The sequence below is a fragment of the Canis lupus genome, chromosome 21 (genome assembly GCF_011100685.1).
Source record: "Canis lupus familiaris isolate Mischka breed German Shepherd chromosome 21, alternate assembly UU_Cfam_GSD_1.0, whole genome shotgun sequence".
In the NCBI taxonomy this organism is placed as follows: Eukaryota; Metazoa; Chordata; class Mammalia; order Carnivora; family Canidae; genus Canis; species Canis lupus.
The window spans coordinates 5,320,377-5,337,063 of record NC_049242.1 but is presented as its reverse complement, the minus strand read 5'-3'; the positions used below and the strand labels follow the sequence as shown (position 1 = coordinate 5,337,063).

The 16,687-nt window shown below is 36.7% G+C and overlaps 1 protein-coding gene and 1 long non-coding RNA gene across 9 annotated transcripts in view; one reads left to right on the top strand and one right to left on the bottom strand.

Annotated features, from left to right (window-relative positions):
- Window positions 1-16,687, bottom strand: part of MTMR2 (myotubularin related protein 2) — a 121,711-nt gene that overhangs the window by 58,168 nt on the left and 46,856 nt on the right. For 6 of the 8 annotated variants that reach the window (XM_038568230.1, XM_038568229.1, XM_038568233.1 and 3 more), the window contains one exon: window positions 15,661-15,766. In XM_038568230.1, coding sequence (XP_038424158.1) covers window positions 15,661-15,766 — 106 coding nt within the window. Of the gene's footprint in view, window positions 1-536; window positions 647-6,300; window positions 6,321-15,660; window positions 15,767-16,687 lie in introns of those variants that run through there. The other 2 variants (XM_038568236.1, XM_038568235.1) reach the window with 2 other exon arrangements.
- Window positions 6,809-15,168, top strand: LOC119877349. Its single transcript, XR_005375429.1, has 3 exons — window positions 6,809-7,172; window positions 13,212-13,395; window positions 15,043-15,168. It is a non-coding gene; the product is annotated as an uncharacterized LOC119877349 (long non-coding RNA).

Here is a 16,687-nt window from a genome sequence, read left to right as displayed (position 1 = left end):
AAACCAAAAAACGCCAAGCATTATTGGCCTTCACCAGCAGCAAGGGAAGAAGTATAAACCAATCTATGATTCTAACCCCCCTAAAAAAAAACAGTTTTCTATATTCTATTTTCAACCTTCTGATACTGAATATGGTGAGTTTTTCCATAGGAAACAATTCTTCAATCCTCAGCAGACACTAGCTGGGGGTCCTACAATTCAATTATCACACTAATACCCACAAGTAGCACAGACCACATGTCTGAACCCTACTTCAGGCACCAATCTTAAGTCCAAGGCGGTCACCTGTACATCTGACCAACCATCCAGAAGTCAAATTCCCATCACTCCCCTCTCAGGTTCAATAATTTGCTAGAATGGCTCACAAAACTCAGGGCAACACTTTATCTACATTTACTAGTTTATTACAAAGGATACAACTCAGAAACAGCCATCTGAAGAGCCTCAAGGGCAAGGTACAAGGTAAGAGGGCGTATGGAATTTCCATGCCCTCTCTGGGCAGGCACATCACTCTCCCAGCACCTCCAAGTATTTACTAGTCCAGAAGCTCTCCGAACCCTTTCAGTTAGGATGTTTTTATGGAGGCTTCATTCCTTAGACATGATTGATTCAATCATTGTCCATTAATAAATTCAACCTCTAGCCCTTCTCCCTTTACTAAAGAGAGTGGAGCTGGAAGTTCCAAACTTCTAGTCACAAGGGTGTTCCCGTGACAACCAGGCCCCCACCTTTAGAGGCTTTCCAAACATCACCTCGTTAACATAAACTCAGGGATGGTTGAAAGGTGTGTGTTACAACAAAAGATGTTCCTTTCACTTTTATCACTCTGGGAACTATGTCATGAGTCAGAAACCAAAAACAAATATTTTATCAAAAGATCATCCTATGGATCTTATTACTTAGTAAATTACAAGGTTTTAAGAGCTCTGGCCAGGAGCCAAAAGTGAAGCCCAAAATATATATTTCTTTTTATATCACAATATCACACTCCAGAACTGTGAGAAAATAAATTCCTGTGTTCTAAGCCACTCAATTTGCAACACTCTGTTACAGCAGCCCAAGGAATGAATAGACCTAATATTAAGAAAAATTTCCCAATTTAATCTTGAAGAATTTTAAATGCAAGCTGTTCTTAACTGGGAAAAACTTGGAAGCAACCAGTCTTTCAGACAAGGAATAGATAAACAAACGGTGGTACATCTATACAAAGGAATATTATTCAGCAATAAGAAGTGAGTTATCAAGACAAAAAAAAAAAAAGAAACAGAGGATCCTTTTTTTTTTTTTTGAAACAGAGGATCCTTAAAGATACGCCGCCATTAAGTGGAAGAAGCCAATCTGGCTTTGTATTAGATGATTCCAACCATATGACATTCTGGAAAAAGCAAATCTATGTAGACAGTCAACAGATGAGTGGTTGTCAGGGGTTCAGTGAAAGGGAAGGAGAGACAAACGTGGAGCACAGAGGATTTTTAAGGCAGTGAAACTGCTACACACGATACAGTAATGATGGAAACATGTCATTATGCATTCGTCCCACAGAATGTACAACATAAAGAGTGAGCCCTTATGTAAACTATGGATTTTAATTAATATTAATGTATCAGTATTGGTTTATCAATTGTAACAACTGCACCACGCTAATACAAGATGCAAAGAAGAGAAATTGTGCGGGTGGGAGACGGGAAATCAGGGCTGTGGACTTTGTATTTTCTTATAAGTGAGACCATTAAAATAGAACTACAATAATGACTACTACCTATTAGGAACATCATTATATAACAGAAAAAAGATCTTTAAAACCCAAAGGTTAGGAGGATGTATTCTTGTGATACAGAAGAGTCCTTCCTTGATAAAAGATGGCCCATAACAGAATATCTGTCAAAAATGAAATAGAAGTAGATAGGTAGACAGATGAAATATTATCTCAATTACTTTCATTTCACCCCACACCAAGGAAAAAATCATCATGAACTGGCCTAGTTAATGCTCTGCTTTTAGAAAATCATTATTCATTTATTGCTTATAATATCCCTGCAAGAGAAGCATTAGTAGTGCTATTCCCATTTATGAATGGGGTAACTGACCCCTATAGAAGTTAAGCAACTTTTCCAAGGGGACATATACCTTGCAACAGCAGCTGAACTTGAACTGTATAACTGTACTAAGCTTATGATCATGACATGATAGCATCCTTGTGCAACTATATAGCAAGCAAATGACATGAGGGATGGGAAGCTGTGAAAGAGATCAGGACCAGAGGTGACAAGTGGAAGTCATCCATAAACAAACAATGGCTGAAGCTATAAGGAGGGGGAAAAATCATAAGGAAGGAAGGAGAAGGGAGCCAGGGAGTGAGCAAGGGCTGCAGGACACATTAAGGCCTTTCTTTTGGCTGAGAAAAAAAGGACAGGGAAGTGTACAAAGAGAGGCAGTCCAAAAAGAAGTGAACCAAAAACTGTCACCAAGATTGAAATCAGGGGCCATTATCTTTGACTCCTCTCTCCCCCCAATCTGCAACACTCAGGTAGCTTTAACACATTACATCCACATAAGTATGTTTTCAAATTTGTCCTTTACTTCGCATTTGTCATTACCCTGTACATGGCCTTTATCAATTTTTATTTGGAACTATTCAAAGAGCCTCCAAACATGTCTCCTTGTTTCCATTCTACCTGCCTCTAAGTAATATACCTGCTTGTGTATCCAGTTTCTTTTACTCCTCCTTCCACAATTCCCAACAAATGAGAACTTATACACACTGTTCAACATTTGTTTTTTTTTTTTAACTGTCTTGAACATATTTTCATATTCACACGTGGAGACCTACCTCTTCTTTCCAAAGACTGCATAGTATTCAATTATAAACATATAAATTATCAGCCCCCCAAAAACATTTCTATTATTTCCAGACTTTTGTCATTACAAATTTTAGCATTGACGTGTCAAGTTTTAACCAGACTATCTATAGAAGAATTACAACCTAAACAATATTGACCATTTCTATCAAACAAGATATGCTTTTCCATTTATTTAAGTCTTCTTTTATATTATTCAGCAGAATTTTAGAGTTTCTTCATAAAACCTCTGCATGTATCTTAAGTTTATTCTTGGATATTTCATATTTTTAATTGTTATTATAAATAGGATATTTCCCTCCCTTAAGTATATATACTTAAGTATATAAGTATACTTAAAATATTTTTAAGTATCTTCATAATAGAAAGCTGTTAATTCTTATATATCAAACTTGGCTTTTAGTATGCCCTGTAGTTTTTTGTTGAAAGCTGGACATGATGTAGTAGGTAAAAAGAACTGAAATAAGCAAACCTTGAGTGATGTGGTAGTGAGGTATGGAGGTGGGAGGGGAGGTATTCTACAGTCCTATGACTAAGTCCTACATACAGTCCTCAATCTTTTAATGAGCTTGTACCCCTGGGCTGTAACACCCAAAAGTGCTTCCTAGTCTCCAGCTCTGAGGTAGGAAAGGATGGCTAGAGTACTAGAGTTTGTATTTCTATTTCTCTTCCTCCAGGTAGAAGACTAGAGGAGACTGGAGTTAAGAATTTCCCTTCTCCCAGGTCAGGCAAGCTCTGACAAAACCAGGTAGGATAGGTTAGTAAAACAGTTTCTCTCAAGGGTAGGCCTTATCAAAAAGAACAGAATGCTTTGGACATATTTCAAACTGGCTGTTTTTCCCTCCCCTCTGCCAGAAAGCAAAAGAGATTTTTCTCTTACCTCTGTGTGGTAACTTGGTAGCATTTTTGTTGGTAAAACTCACAAAAGTATGAAGAACTCCTAGAAGTGGGGTTCCCTGGAGTTAGCTCTCAGACTTGTCCACATTGAGCATCCAGCAACTCATCAATTACAGTTCCTGTTTTGATACCCCATACTGGTTCCTGAGAAGGCTTTTACTTGTAAGTTTCTGCTCTACCTGTCTGTCCAATTTGGAAGGCAGCCATTTGTCCCATGACCTTAATTAATTCTCTGATGGATCTAAGAAGCATTGTTGACTTTCAACTTGTTCTTTTTATTTGTTACAAGAGAGTGATGACTTCCAAGCTCCTTTTAATAACCAGTCATCTAGTTAAAATCTTTTGTTTCTAATAATATATTTGATTTTCTTGATTTCCAGGTTAAAATATGCTTATTTTGCCTCTTCCTTTTCAATAACATGCATAGCATGTATTTATGTTATCAAATTACATTGGATGATACTTAAAAACAATGCTAAATAACACAGTCATGATAGTAGGTAACCTTATCTTGTTCTTTAATGGGAGTACTTCTACTGTTTTAATATTATACTATTAAGTCAGATGCTTACATAAGTATTTACCTATTCCTTTCTAATTAAAAAATTCTAAAAATCTCAAATAGATGAATTTTGTCAAATACTTTTCATTATGTGCCTTTTCTGTATATATAAAGATGATTATGTGAAATGTGTGGATTATAACAGAAATTATATCAGCAGCACTTGCACTATGCTCAGTTTTGAAGTCTGAAATATTTCTTATCTTTTCCAGAATTAGCATCATGTTAATTAGTGTTCTATCTAGTTAAATAAACTTTAGACATATATACTTTTCCTTATCTCCTTATCATCAATTGAACAGTCACTATTATTCCTATTGCATCATGAATATATTAAATATTGCTTTCACATTTATCATTTTCTCATACTTTCTAATTTTTAAATAGTCTCTATCATTCTATCGTAATTATTTGGCTTTTTTTTTACTAAGAATTTTAACACAGAGTTTTTATTCTTTTAGGCCTTAAGGGGGTTAATAGTATCTTTAAATTACATCAAACTAATTACATATCCAATGAACATGCTTAAACTACCTAACAGAATAGTAGGCAAGACATTACTGAGCCCAGTGCTGACATCATAAGCTTCTAGTAAGCAGAATTGAGGGGGGGAAAAAAAAAGAACTGAGGAGCTTTTACTCTGACATCCAACCTAATAACTGTCAAAGTAGATATTTTTAAGGAAGAGTTTCTATGTTCCAAATACTAAGAGTAGTAAAAGTCCTGGGGATTTTTATTTTTTCCTTAATCCTATATCTATTTCCCACAGATTTTTATTTCATTAATTGCTTTCATAATAAAAAATACCTAGTGTTGTTATAAAAGATACAAAATCTTACAAAAGAGAGTTAGTGGTAATGTTGGAGAGGAAAGTTTCAGTAAAATGGAAATCATGGGAGTTTGGACCTAACATTTCCATATTAAGGATGGATGTGAGACAACTGTGAATATTTTCAAATGGATTTTGGTGGCTCTTGATGACAGAAATAAATTAGTGACTACCTTCGGTCTCTCTTCCAAATTTTCCTCATATAATCTCTTCAAAGTTTTTTTCAACATTATTTGATTATTATCCACACATCTTCTATTAGGAAAGAAAGATCATAAAGGGCTGGAATCACCTGATGGGGCTGTGTCTCTTATTAACATTTTGACCATGATCTGTTTCACTGAAGAGCAGAAACAAGTACATTCCAGATGTGTGAGCCAGTATGAATGGAAGCGGGAATGAGGACGTGACATTTAAGGGACTATAAGAAGATAAGAAGACTCTCTATCTATAGAGATAGTGTTATGTTTTGGAAAAGATGGACATACAGTATGATAGATTTGATGAGACCAAACATGGAGAACCCTGAACACAAGACTTAGAAGTCTACACTTTCTGTAAGAAACAGGGATCCCCTGGAAGATTTTTTTTTTTTTAAGATTTATTTATTTATTTATTCCAGAGAGAGAGAAAGTAGAGTGAGGGGCAGAGGGAGAGGGAGACAAGCAAACTCTCTGTTCAGCTGGAGCCCCACTCAGGGCTCAATCCCAGGACCCTAATATCCTAATCTGAGCCAAAACCAAGAGTCCAACACTTACTAACTGAGCCACCCAGTCACTCCTGCCAGAAGAATTTTTTTTAAAGATTTTATTTATTTATTCATGAGAGGCACAGAGAGAGAGAGAGAGAGACAGAGAGACAGAGAGGCAGAGAGGCAGAGACACAGGTAGAGGGAGAAGCAGGCTCCATGCAGGGAGCCTGAAGTGGGACTCGATCCCAGATCTCTAGGATCACACCCTGGGCCAAAGGCGGCGCTAAACCACTGAGCCACCCGGACTGCCCCAGAAGAATTTTTAAACAGAGGTGTCACATTATGAAAGTGATATCAGACGAAGACTAGCCTTATGATGGTGCATTAGCTAAATCAGAGAAAGGCAAGCATACCATACATAAGACTTAGGGGACTATTAAAAATGAAAGGACGCATGAGGCACCTGGGTGGCTCCATTGGTTAAGCGTCTACCTTCACCTCAGGTCATGATCCCAGGGTCTTGGGATCCAGCCCCATGTCGGGGGGTCCTTGATCAGCAGGGAGTCCGATTCTCCCTCTGCCTCTCCCACTTCTTGTACTCTCTGTCAAAAAAATAAATAAAAACTAAGGAAAAAAATGAAAGGAAAATGAGCAAACAATTTCATATTTCTCATTCTACTGATTCAGTCAACAAATTTTTCTTAAGTACTTCCACATTCTAGATACCAAGCTCTAAGGATACAACAGGGAATAAGACAAATATATCTGCCCTTAAGGGGTTTAGAGCAATAGTCTTTTTTTACCCAATGAATTTATTTTTCTTTAAACTCTTGCTTTTAATAAATGCCCTCCAAATATTTTCTCATAAGCATATTTAAATGTAGCAGCATTTTACTTGTAATATAAACTTTAGAATGCTTTAGAATGTTCTGTCCTCTTTGTTCCCAAGGTATACCTTCTTCATCCTATTATGCAATAATCACTGATTTGCTTACCTCCTTTTCCATGACATGACTCTAAGCCTCATGCTGGCAGAAACCATGTCTTACTGGACACTGTCTCCTCAAAACTTCCGGGAAATTCCAAGAGTACAGTGAGTCAGTGAAGAAGTACACAGATTTTATTTGGAACTATGAATAAAACATAGAATTTCCTTCTTCGTTTCCCAGATGTGGCTAACAAGTGGTTTCAAGAGTCACCTGATTAGAAGTGCTCCTCAAACTTTTCCACCAACTAAACAGAGCAAATGAGAGGACAAATGTCTCCAGTGTCCCAGGGAGCTTGAGGCTTCAACTGGACACAAGTATAAACAGCTTTTAAGTCACACTCACTCAGGTGTGGTTCTATGCACTAGGGATATAAGTAAGGTTCCTGCCTTTGTAGAGCTTAAGATGAGAGAGGTCAGATGAACAGTAATCAATAAGCAAGAAAAGGTCCTTACCATTTTAGCAAATTTTAAAATTTATTTTTTATTTAATAATAATCTTTAATAGTTAATATTTTTAGGTCTTATTTAAAAATTCCTTCCTGAGGCACCTGGGTAGCTCAATCAGTTAAGCATCTGCCTTTGGCTCAGGTCATGACCCAGAGTCCTGGGATCGAGCCCTGCATTGCTTTGGGCTCCCTGTTCAGCAGAGGGCCTGCTTCTCTGCAGTTCCTCCTGCTTGTTCTCTCTCTCTCTCTCAAATAAATAGAATCTTAAAAAATAAAAATCCCTTCCTTGTGCACGTAATAAAGATAGTATCACATATTTTCTTTTAGATTATAAAATTTTGGGCAGCCCGGGTGGCTCAGCGGTTTAGCGCCACCTTCGGCCCAGGTTGTGATCCTGGAGACCCGGGATCGAGTCCCACATTGGGCTCCCTGCACAGAGCCTGCTTCTCCCCCTGCCTGTGTCTCTGCCTCTCTCTCCTTCTCTCTCTCTCTCTGTGCCTCTCATGAATAAATAAAATCTTTTTAAAAAATAAATAAATAAAATAAAATTATAAAATTTTGATTTTCAATTTTAGGATTTTAATCTAATGAATTCATTGTGTATATGTGAATTAGGAACTCAACTTCTTTTTTTAAAATTTCAATATGCTAACCCAGCACTGATTACCAAATAATTCATTCTTTTTCCACTGATTTGTTATACCATCTCTGTCATATACAGAGTCCCTACAAAATCAGTCATTCTTGAACTCTGTCATGTGTCTTCTTGATCTATTTCTGTTCTAATTACTTTAGCTTTACAAACTAATTAAATTAATTCCCCCCTTCATTTTTCCTCTTAAATAATCTTGACCTTTTACCTTTCCATATAAATTTCAGAATCAACTTGCCAAGGTCTGCAAGACAAACTTGAATTTGGTTTGAAATTATATTGCACTAACAGATACATACTGAAAATATTTGACATCTCCAGGCGATTGTGTCTACTCATCTATTTTTTTTAAGATCTTATTTATTCATGAGAGACACAGAGAGAGAGGCAGAGACCTAGGCAGAAGGAGAAGCAGGCTCCTCACAGGGAGCCCAATGTGGGACTTGATCCCCAGACCCTGGGATCATGCCCTGAGCTAAAGGCAGACGCTCAACCACTAAGCCACATAGGCATCCTTCTACTCATCTATTTACTTAGATTTAAGTTCATTAATAAAGTTTGTAACTTTCTCCATAAAGTTCTTATGTATCTTTTATTAGATGTATCCCCAAGTAATGTAATTTTGTTGCTCTTGTGACTGGAAATCTTTTTAAAATCAATCACACTGTCTAAATATTTTTGTTAAGGTACAGAAGCAAGATTTATCTTTTTAAAGTTATCTTACATCCACCAACACAACAGTGCTGGTAGTTTGCATATAGATTTTTCTTAAACTTTCCACATAATCATCTTAAGTTAAAAAAAAAGCTTTCTTCTTTTCATTTCTTACATTTATTATTTTTTTTTATTTTTTTGGCTACAAATTCTGCATCATGTTTCTAAGTTTAAAGGCTATGCTTCTAACATTTCCCCATTAAGTATAATGCGGAGTTTTGATGGATATCCTTTATTTGGCTAAAGTTGTTCTTTTCAATTCCTAGGCTCTCAAGAGTTGATGCTGGTCTGGCCAGTAGAGGTGCTAATCACAAATAAGTGCTAACTTCAACCATTTTTTTCCCTGGCTAGTGAAATGATTATGTGTGATAGACACTGTTCACTGTCTACCTAATATCAGTTCTATGAGCCTTAACTCATTCTGACTAGATCTGTGTATTTTTAGAACATGTCAACATTCATGGACACGCTAGGTAAGAAATAATCCAGTTATCTCTGACCTTTGGTTAATAAAAAATATGAATATATATAAAAAGCAAATTTACTTCATTTAAGCCAATTAAATATTACAAGATAAGGGCAGATGGCTAAAAATATAATCCAAATATTACAATTTTATCTCCTATATAGAATATATATTTATATATACATACATTATATGTATGTCATATATTCTAAGATCAAAAAGGCCTTCTAAAATAGAGATAAAACACAAAATAGAATTTCATTTTAATATTTGATTTTGAATTATAGACAAACATTGGTATAAATGCTCATCGCAGACATTACAAAGGAAATGTTGTATAGCCCAACCTTTAATTTATCTTTTAGTCATCATCACTTAAGGAACTTACTTGAATTAAAATCCAAAGCTATACAAATTACACTTTATAAATAAATAGAGCTGTGCATCTGAATTTTAAAATCCTGAACTTCTGGGGCGCCTGGGTGGCTCAGCGGTTGACATCTGCCTTCGGCTCAGGGCGTGATCCTGGAGACCCAGGATCAAGTCCCACATCGGGCTCCCTGCATGGAGCCTGCTTCTTCCTCTGCCTAGGTCTCTACCTCTCTCTCTCTCTCTCTCTCTCTCTCTCTCTCTCTCTCTCTCTCTGTGCCTCTCATGAATAAATAAATAAAATCTTTAATAAATAAATAAATATAAAATCCTAGACTTCAAGGAAATTATTTCAGTCAGCAAATAAACTAACCAGACACCAATTTCCTAGGTTCTTAATTCCACTGTGTCAAACTTTAAAAATATGTTCTTGGGATCCCTGGGTGGCGCAGCGGTTGGGTGCCTGCCTTTGGCCCAGGGCGCGATCCTGGAGACCCGGGATCGAATCCCACGTCAGGCTCCCGGTGCATGGAGCCTGTTTCTCCCTCTGCCTGTGTCTCTGCCTCTCTGTGTGTGACTATCATAAATAAATAAATAAAAATTTAAAAAAAAGTAAAAAAAAAAATGTTCTTATTAAGAAAGCCTAATTTTAAAAAACTATAGATCTATTTTTTTTTAAAGATTTTCTTTATTTATTCATGAGAGAGACACAGAGAAAGAGAGAGGCACAGACACAGGCAGAGGGAGAAGCAGGCTCCACGCAGGGAGCCTGATGTGGGACTCGATCCTGGGTCTCCAGGATCACACTCTGGGCCGAAGGCAGGCGCCAAACCGCTGAGCTACCCGGGCTGCCCAGATCTATTTTTTAAAATGCATTTGCATTAAAATTTTTGTATGAAAGAAGGGCAGAGAAAAAAAGGGAAAAATTTTGTATGATTTTTTTAAAATTTTTTTAATGAAAGTAAGTTCCACTGTCAATTGAAGAGGCAATGAAACAAAGAGAAACACTCTACAATTATTCACTGAGACACATGACTGAATTTACCAAGGTTGATTTGGTGCTTAATTTTTCAGAAAAACGTGTACTGGATTTTATCTGTATAGGACTTTTCCACAACAAGCAATACTGAAAAGGTGAAAAGTACAAAGAAAATTCCACTTGAATAAATGTAAATTTCAGATATCTGACATAGTTCCATATACCCTCTAATTTTCCATTCTCTCTTACTGATGCAGAAGCAAGAAAACCTTGTTTCTTTTTTTTTTTTTTTTAAGATTTTATTTATTCATGAGAGGTACAGAGAGAGAGAGAGAGAGAGGCAGAGACACAGAGGGAGAAGCAGGCTCCCTGCGGGAAGCCTGATGGAAGACTCAATCCAGAGACTCCAGGATCAGATGCCCAACTGCTGAGCCACCCAGGTGTCCCAACAAATCTTGTTTCAATAAGAAATCCTCAAGAGAAGCTTTCATGTTCAGCTGCTAATCAACTAACACACTATCCTTTCAGTAAAGTGTCACTGCATAATACCTGTAGCAGAAAATTTGAATTTCTACAATTTAAATGAGGATTTTTAATGAAATTGGATTAGCTTTTCAATGCACGGTGCTTTCTATACTTCCATTTAAAAGCTGTTACTAAAGGAGCTTTAGAAAGGTTAAGGCTCAGGGCAGGGATAAACAGTTGAGGCTATGTGGAGAACTCAAAGTCTAGAGGTTAACCAACTTCAAATCATCTGTGAATGATGATTTTCACAACTATCATACCAAGCCCCTCATCTCACACATAGAGCCAAACCATGATCCAGCAGAAAACAACAAACAGCTGTCTGCAGTTAGGTCCACCTATAATTAACTAGCACATTTCTATTTTATGGCCACTAAAGATCTACACACTAAAAGCAAAATATTCATCAACTAATAAAATTGAGAAGAGGGAAGATTTTTACTACAAAAAGTCTCTTTCTCTGCTTATTTAGAAAAGCAATTTTCATTTACTAAGGAAGTAATATTGAAAACTGGTATTGCTACCTAAAAAAATGTATTAAAGATATTCCTTGTCACCTAAGAAAACCTCACCGCACCTATGAAGACAGCAACAAAGTCATAGAAAGCTAGTCTCCCTGCATAATGTGCTTCACAGGAATATTACTAAACAGAGACTAAGTAAGGGCAAGACTTACTGTGTGCCTTTAAGCACAGGACTTAATTAATCTCTTATGAATACCAGGTTTCTCATTAGTCACATGAAGTAATAATATGTCTCACAGGACTGTGGTGAAAGTTAAATGACAGGAAGCATATATAAATGTTTATCGGTAGCAAGCTAGATTTTTTTTTTCAAGTATTAGAAGCACATCCTTCTTCCCACCCCACCTCTGAAAAGAGCACAAAATTGAAATTAGGCTGCATTTTTAAATGATACTAATAATTAATGTAATGTTAATCATTCATCTCCTTTCCACAAGTGGGAAAAAAAAAAGACTAGTAATCAAACAGATCTTTAAAAATGAGGGGAATAGGTAACAGCTTACACACTACTTTGGAAAGTACAGTCAACCTTTGTGGCCCAAAACCATCTTCTCCTTAATTTAACATTTAACAACTGTCTCTTCATTCATCTCATAAAAATTATCTAAGGGACCCTCTAAGTTGTGAAAGATGCCAAATTCATAAGGCACTAATGGAGATAATTCTAAAGTCTCGAAGCTGATGATACCTTCATCAGTTTTTGATAACTTCAAAAGATTCCCCTGGTACCCTACAGTGCTAAGAAAGTCAGTAATTCTGGACATTTTTGTATCTAACATTAAACCTGAAGGGACAACAGGCATAAAATAAGACTACTCCAAACAAATGTGCATATGTGATCACCCTACCCATGATATTACCTCCAAATAAAATGTAGGCAAATGATCTTTCGCTTCAGAAGGAAAATAACTTTGTTCCTTTTTTGGGAAGGAAGAGGGAGAGGGAGGGGGGAAGGAAGGGGGGTAAGGAAAGGGGGAAGGAAGGGGAGAGAAGGAAGCAAAGAAAGGAAGAGAGAGAGAGAAAGCAAAGAAGAGAAAAGAAAAAGGGGGGGTGGGGTGGGGAGAACACCTAGTGTCCAGATCTTGGTTTCTAATACCATTCTCCAATAAAAAAACAAAACAAAACCTGGGTTCCTTGAGAAATGGATGACAATTTTAACACTGAGGCAGGAAATACCAAGATGAGCCTAGAGCATCCTGCAGTGCTTACTTAGTAAAGTGAAACAGAGCTCAGAACAAAACAAAAACACCACCACAATGATGCGAATATGGCAAAGGGGTGGAGGATCTGACTGAATTAACGCTCAATTTGGAACTGCAACAATTTGAGCAACAAAGTAACACTAAATTGCAATCCAAAATACACAGATATCCGTAAGTATATACTAAGATAAATAAATCATTGCATAAAGCCATACATGAGAAGAGACAAATCTCCATGCAGAATAATTACGAAAAATGCGTGTAGATGTTCCACTCTCAATAGAGCGGGCTTAAATGTGGGCTGTACACAGCCACTGCCTTCCAGAGAGTATAATATAAAAAGGAGAGGGGGGAAAAAAGAGTATTTTGCAGTGAAAAACCCTAACACTACCTCCACCAAGTGATTAAAGTTAACATCAACAGTGATAAATCATGTTGATACTATGTACCTTTAATATGAGTGATGAAGATGGCTATTTACCTCTGTGGTCTTCTTCCCCAAAAGATAGAATCCCAGTCTATGGGCAAAATATCATTCTACAAAACCCCCGACGAGTGCTCTTTAAAACTGTCAAGATCATCAAAACCAGAGTCTAAAAGCCTGTCACAGCCAAGAGACTCCTAAGGAGACATGACTACTAAATGTAATGTGATATCCTGGATGGGCTCCTAGAACAAAAACAAGGAAATCAGGTAAAATCTAAGGATATTTGGAAAAAATATGAGCTTTAGTTAATTATAATGTATCAACACGGGTTTATTATTTTTGACAGATGTACCATACAAATATCAGACATGAATACGAGGGGAAACTGGAGGTCAAGTATATAGGAACTCCATACTATCTTTGCAATTTTTCTGTAAATCTAAACATGTTCTAAATTTTGAAAAATACCTAATAGAAATAAATTACAATGTATAAATAAAAATTAACATAATGACCCTCATTTTGTCCCAATGTATGCCAGTCACTCTTATTTCTAAGTATAGTGTACCGAGGAAATGAAGGAAGCTAGCCTTCCAAGAAGCTGAGAGCAGAGGCCACCTTTCAGCATCCTGTGATGTACCACAATTGACATGTGTACCTAGCGAAGTACTTTAACTAAATTAACCCTCACAAGAACACACAAATGGTTTATTTTGAACCATTTATTTTTTACTTCAGGCAAGAAACTGCAGATAGAATATAATATTAATAATGTAAGCATAGTAAGAGACAAAAGTGCCATTTCTCCCATTCCTAGTATGAGTTCTTTATCAGTTACAACATGAAGTTAAAAACAAATGATGTCAGTTGAGTGTCCAAATCTTGGTTTCAGTTCAGGCCGTGATCTCAGGGTGAGGGATACAGCCCCACATCAGGCTGCACGCTCAGCATGGAGTCTGCTTGTCCCTCACCCTCTGCTCCTCCCCCTGGGCTCTCTCTCTCTCTCTCTCAAATAAATAAGTAAATGAATGAAATTATTTTTTAAAATGTTTTTCATTAATACAACCTGCCTAGAAGTAGACCAAAAAAATTCGTAGGTCTTCAGTGGATTTTTAATCAACATAATGAATAAATAAAAGATATACATATAAAACACGTGTTTTTAAATAGCAATAAATTAAGGAGATGGAAAGATTGATTTATATCCATTATTGTTAATGATGAACCTGCCCTTAATGTATTTCATGCATCAATAGCTAAAGATATTATGAAGCCTTCATAATTAGCACAACATATATCCAGGTTATAAAGACAAATCTTTATTATTTTTAGTGTTTAAAGTCATGTTATACCTAAACTATTATTTTATGACATTTCACAATACATAAGGACAAATAAGCAGAAAGTCTTTACAGATGTTTGTAATCTGTATTCTTTCATTTGTTGGAATCTGTTTTGAAAATGAAATACAAGAAAAAGATACAGTCTCAGTATATGCTCAAAAGCAAATGACTTCCTTAATATAAACAATGTTCTTATTAAAATTGTGAAAGTATAACCATTGCGAAAGCAGCCACTTGATCAGGATAAAAAGACACTAAGGTTTAAGGGTTAGCACTGCACATAAAATTCATTTTCTCCATCATTCATAGATAAGCAGTTGTAGAAAGGCAGATGAATCCAAAAACGTACAAGTGCTATAAGATATCACTGATGTGGTTAATTGTGTAGCAACAAGATTTGAGCAAATACAGTAATATTTAAAAGATAATGAGATGTATAGCAATCACAGCACAACATTTAAGTGACTTAGCTCCAGAACTGGACTAGTGAGCTAGAATATTAGCCAGAGAATTTATTAGTGATGAGACTTTGGACATATTATTAATTTCTATGAGTTGTTATTATTATAGAATGATGATGAAAATAGTCTCTGCGTCACAGAATTGGAAGAAGTATTATAAAAGATACTTCATTACAGAACTTAAAATGTCACTTGGGACATGGTAAGTACTTAAAAAATGTTAGCTATTATTGGCCATCATTATGGGAATAATTGTGAAAAACTTTTATACCACAACAAAGTCCATTAATTATCTTTTTGTAAAGAATTTAAAAGTTATCAAACTTAGAAATAAAGTACACATTTTTCTTCTACAAATAAATAAGATTTTCAATTTTTTTTTTAAGATTTTAGTTATTTATTCATGAGACACACAGAGAGAGAGAGAGAGGCAGAGACACAAGCAGAGGGAGAAGCAAGCTCCATGAAAGGAAGCCCGACGCGGGAGTTGATCCCGGGTCTTCAGGATCACGCCCTGGGCTGAAGGCAGGTGCCAAACCGCTGAGCCACCCAGGGATTCCCCAAGATTTCCAAATCTGCTAGCCTGTTCTGGGATATTTTATAAAGATGGGTCTTGGGAGACTCCTCCAGCAAGATCTCCTGCTTACTTAGTGCAAGGTTATACTCATAGTGTTGGCCACAAACAGCTAACCAAAACTACACCAAAATGTAAAAACAGCGTACATACCCTCAAATCAGGAGAAAAGTTGTCTGCAGAAGTTGAAATGGAATCCGATGATACTACAGAAGCTGATTTTGTATGCACTGAATTCTCTGAATGAGAAGTGGAAGCACTACAAAATACAAAAACACATTATGTTTCAAAACTGGGGGTTTAAAAAACAATTTCAGAAATTTTACTAATTATAACTCCATTATTTATTAAAACTTCCATTGCTGGGGTACCTGGATGGCCCAGTTGGTTAAGCATCTTCCTTCAGCTCAGGTCATGATCTCAGGGTCCTGTGATTGAGTCCCAAGTCAGGTTCCCTGCTCAGCTGCTTCTCCCTCTCCCTCAGCCTGCTGCTCGGCCCGCCACTTTGCCTGATGCTCTGTCTGCCTACTTGTATGCATTCTCTGAATAAATAAAATCTTAAAAAAAACTTCCATTGCCAACTAGTACTATTTTGTCTATTCAAGCTTAATTCCAACCACTAATAAATTTCAAACTCTAATACTTAACCTGCAGGGTTAAGTATTCCTACCACATTCCCCCTGGATAGACTATCCCAGGACTCCTGAATAAACTCTGGGCTGATTTCTTCTTTTTATTCAACCATCCACCCAATTCATCCAATGAACACTCACGGAATGATCCAACATGCAAAGCCATTATACCAGGCACTATGATTTGGAGATAAATATTATACAATTCTCATGCTCATGAAGCTCACAAACTGTGGCAGAGAGAGATGAGTACGTAAATGGTGTGTTGTGATGATGACACTAGCCCCTGTGAAACTGAATAAAGAAAGCCTCCTTTCAAATGGAGTCAGGAGACCAGAAAGGGGAAAGTCGCTAACCCTACCATTCATTGCAGCCCTCTGCATGCCCACAGGGAAAAGCCTACACTTTACTACCCCAGTAAGATTTTCTCCTTGCCTGGCAACAGCCCCACCAAAGAGAGAGAGTCACAACACAACCAGTTGAAGCCACTACACTTCCAACATTCAGTTTACTCCAATGGATTCTGTGTTTATAATATCCCCTCCTGT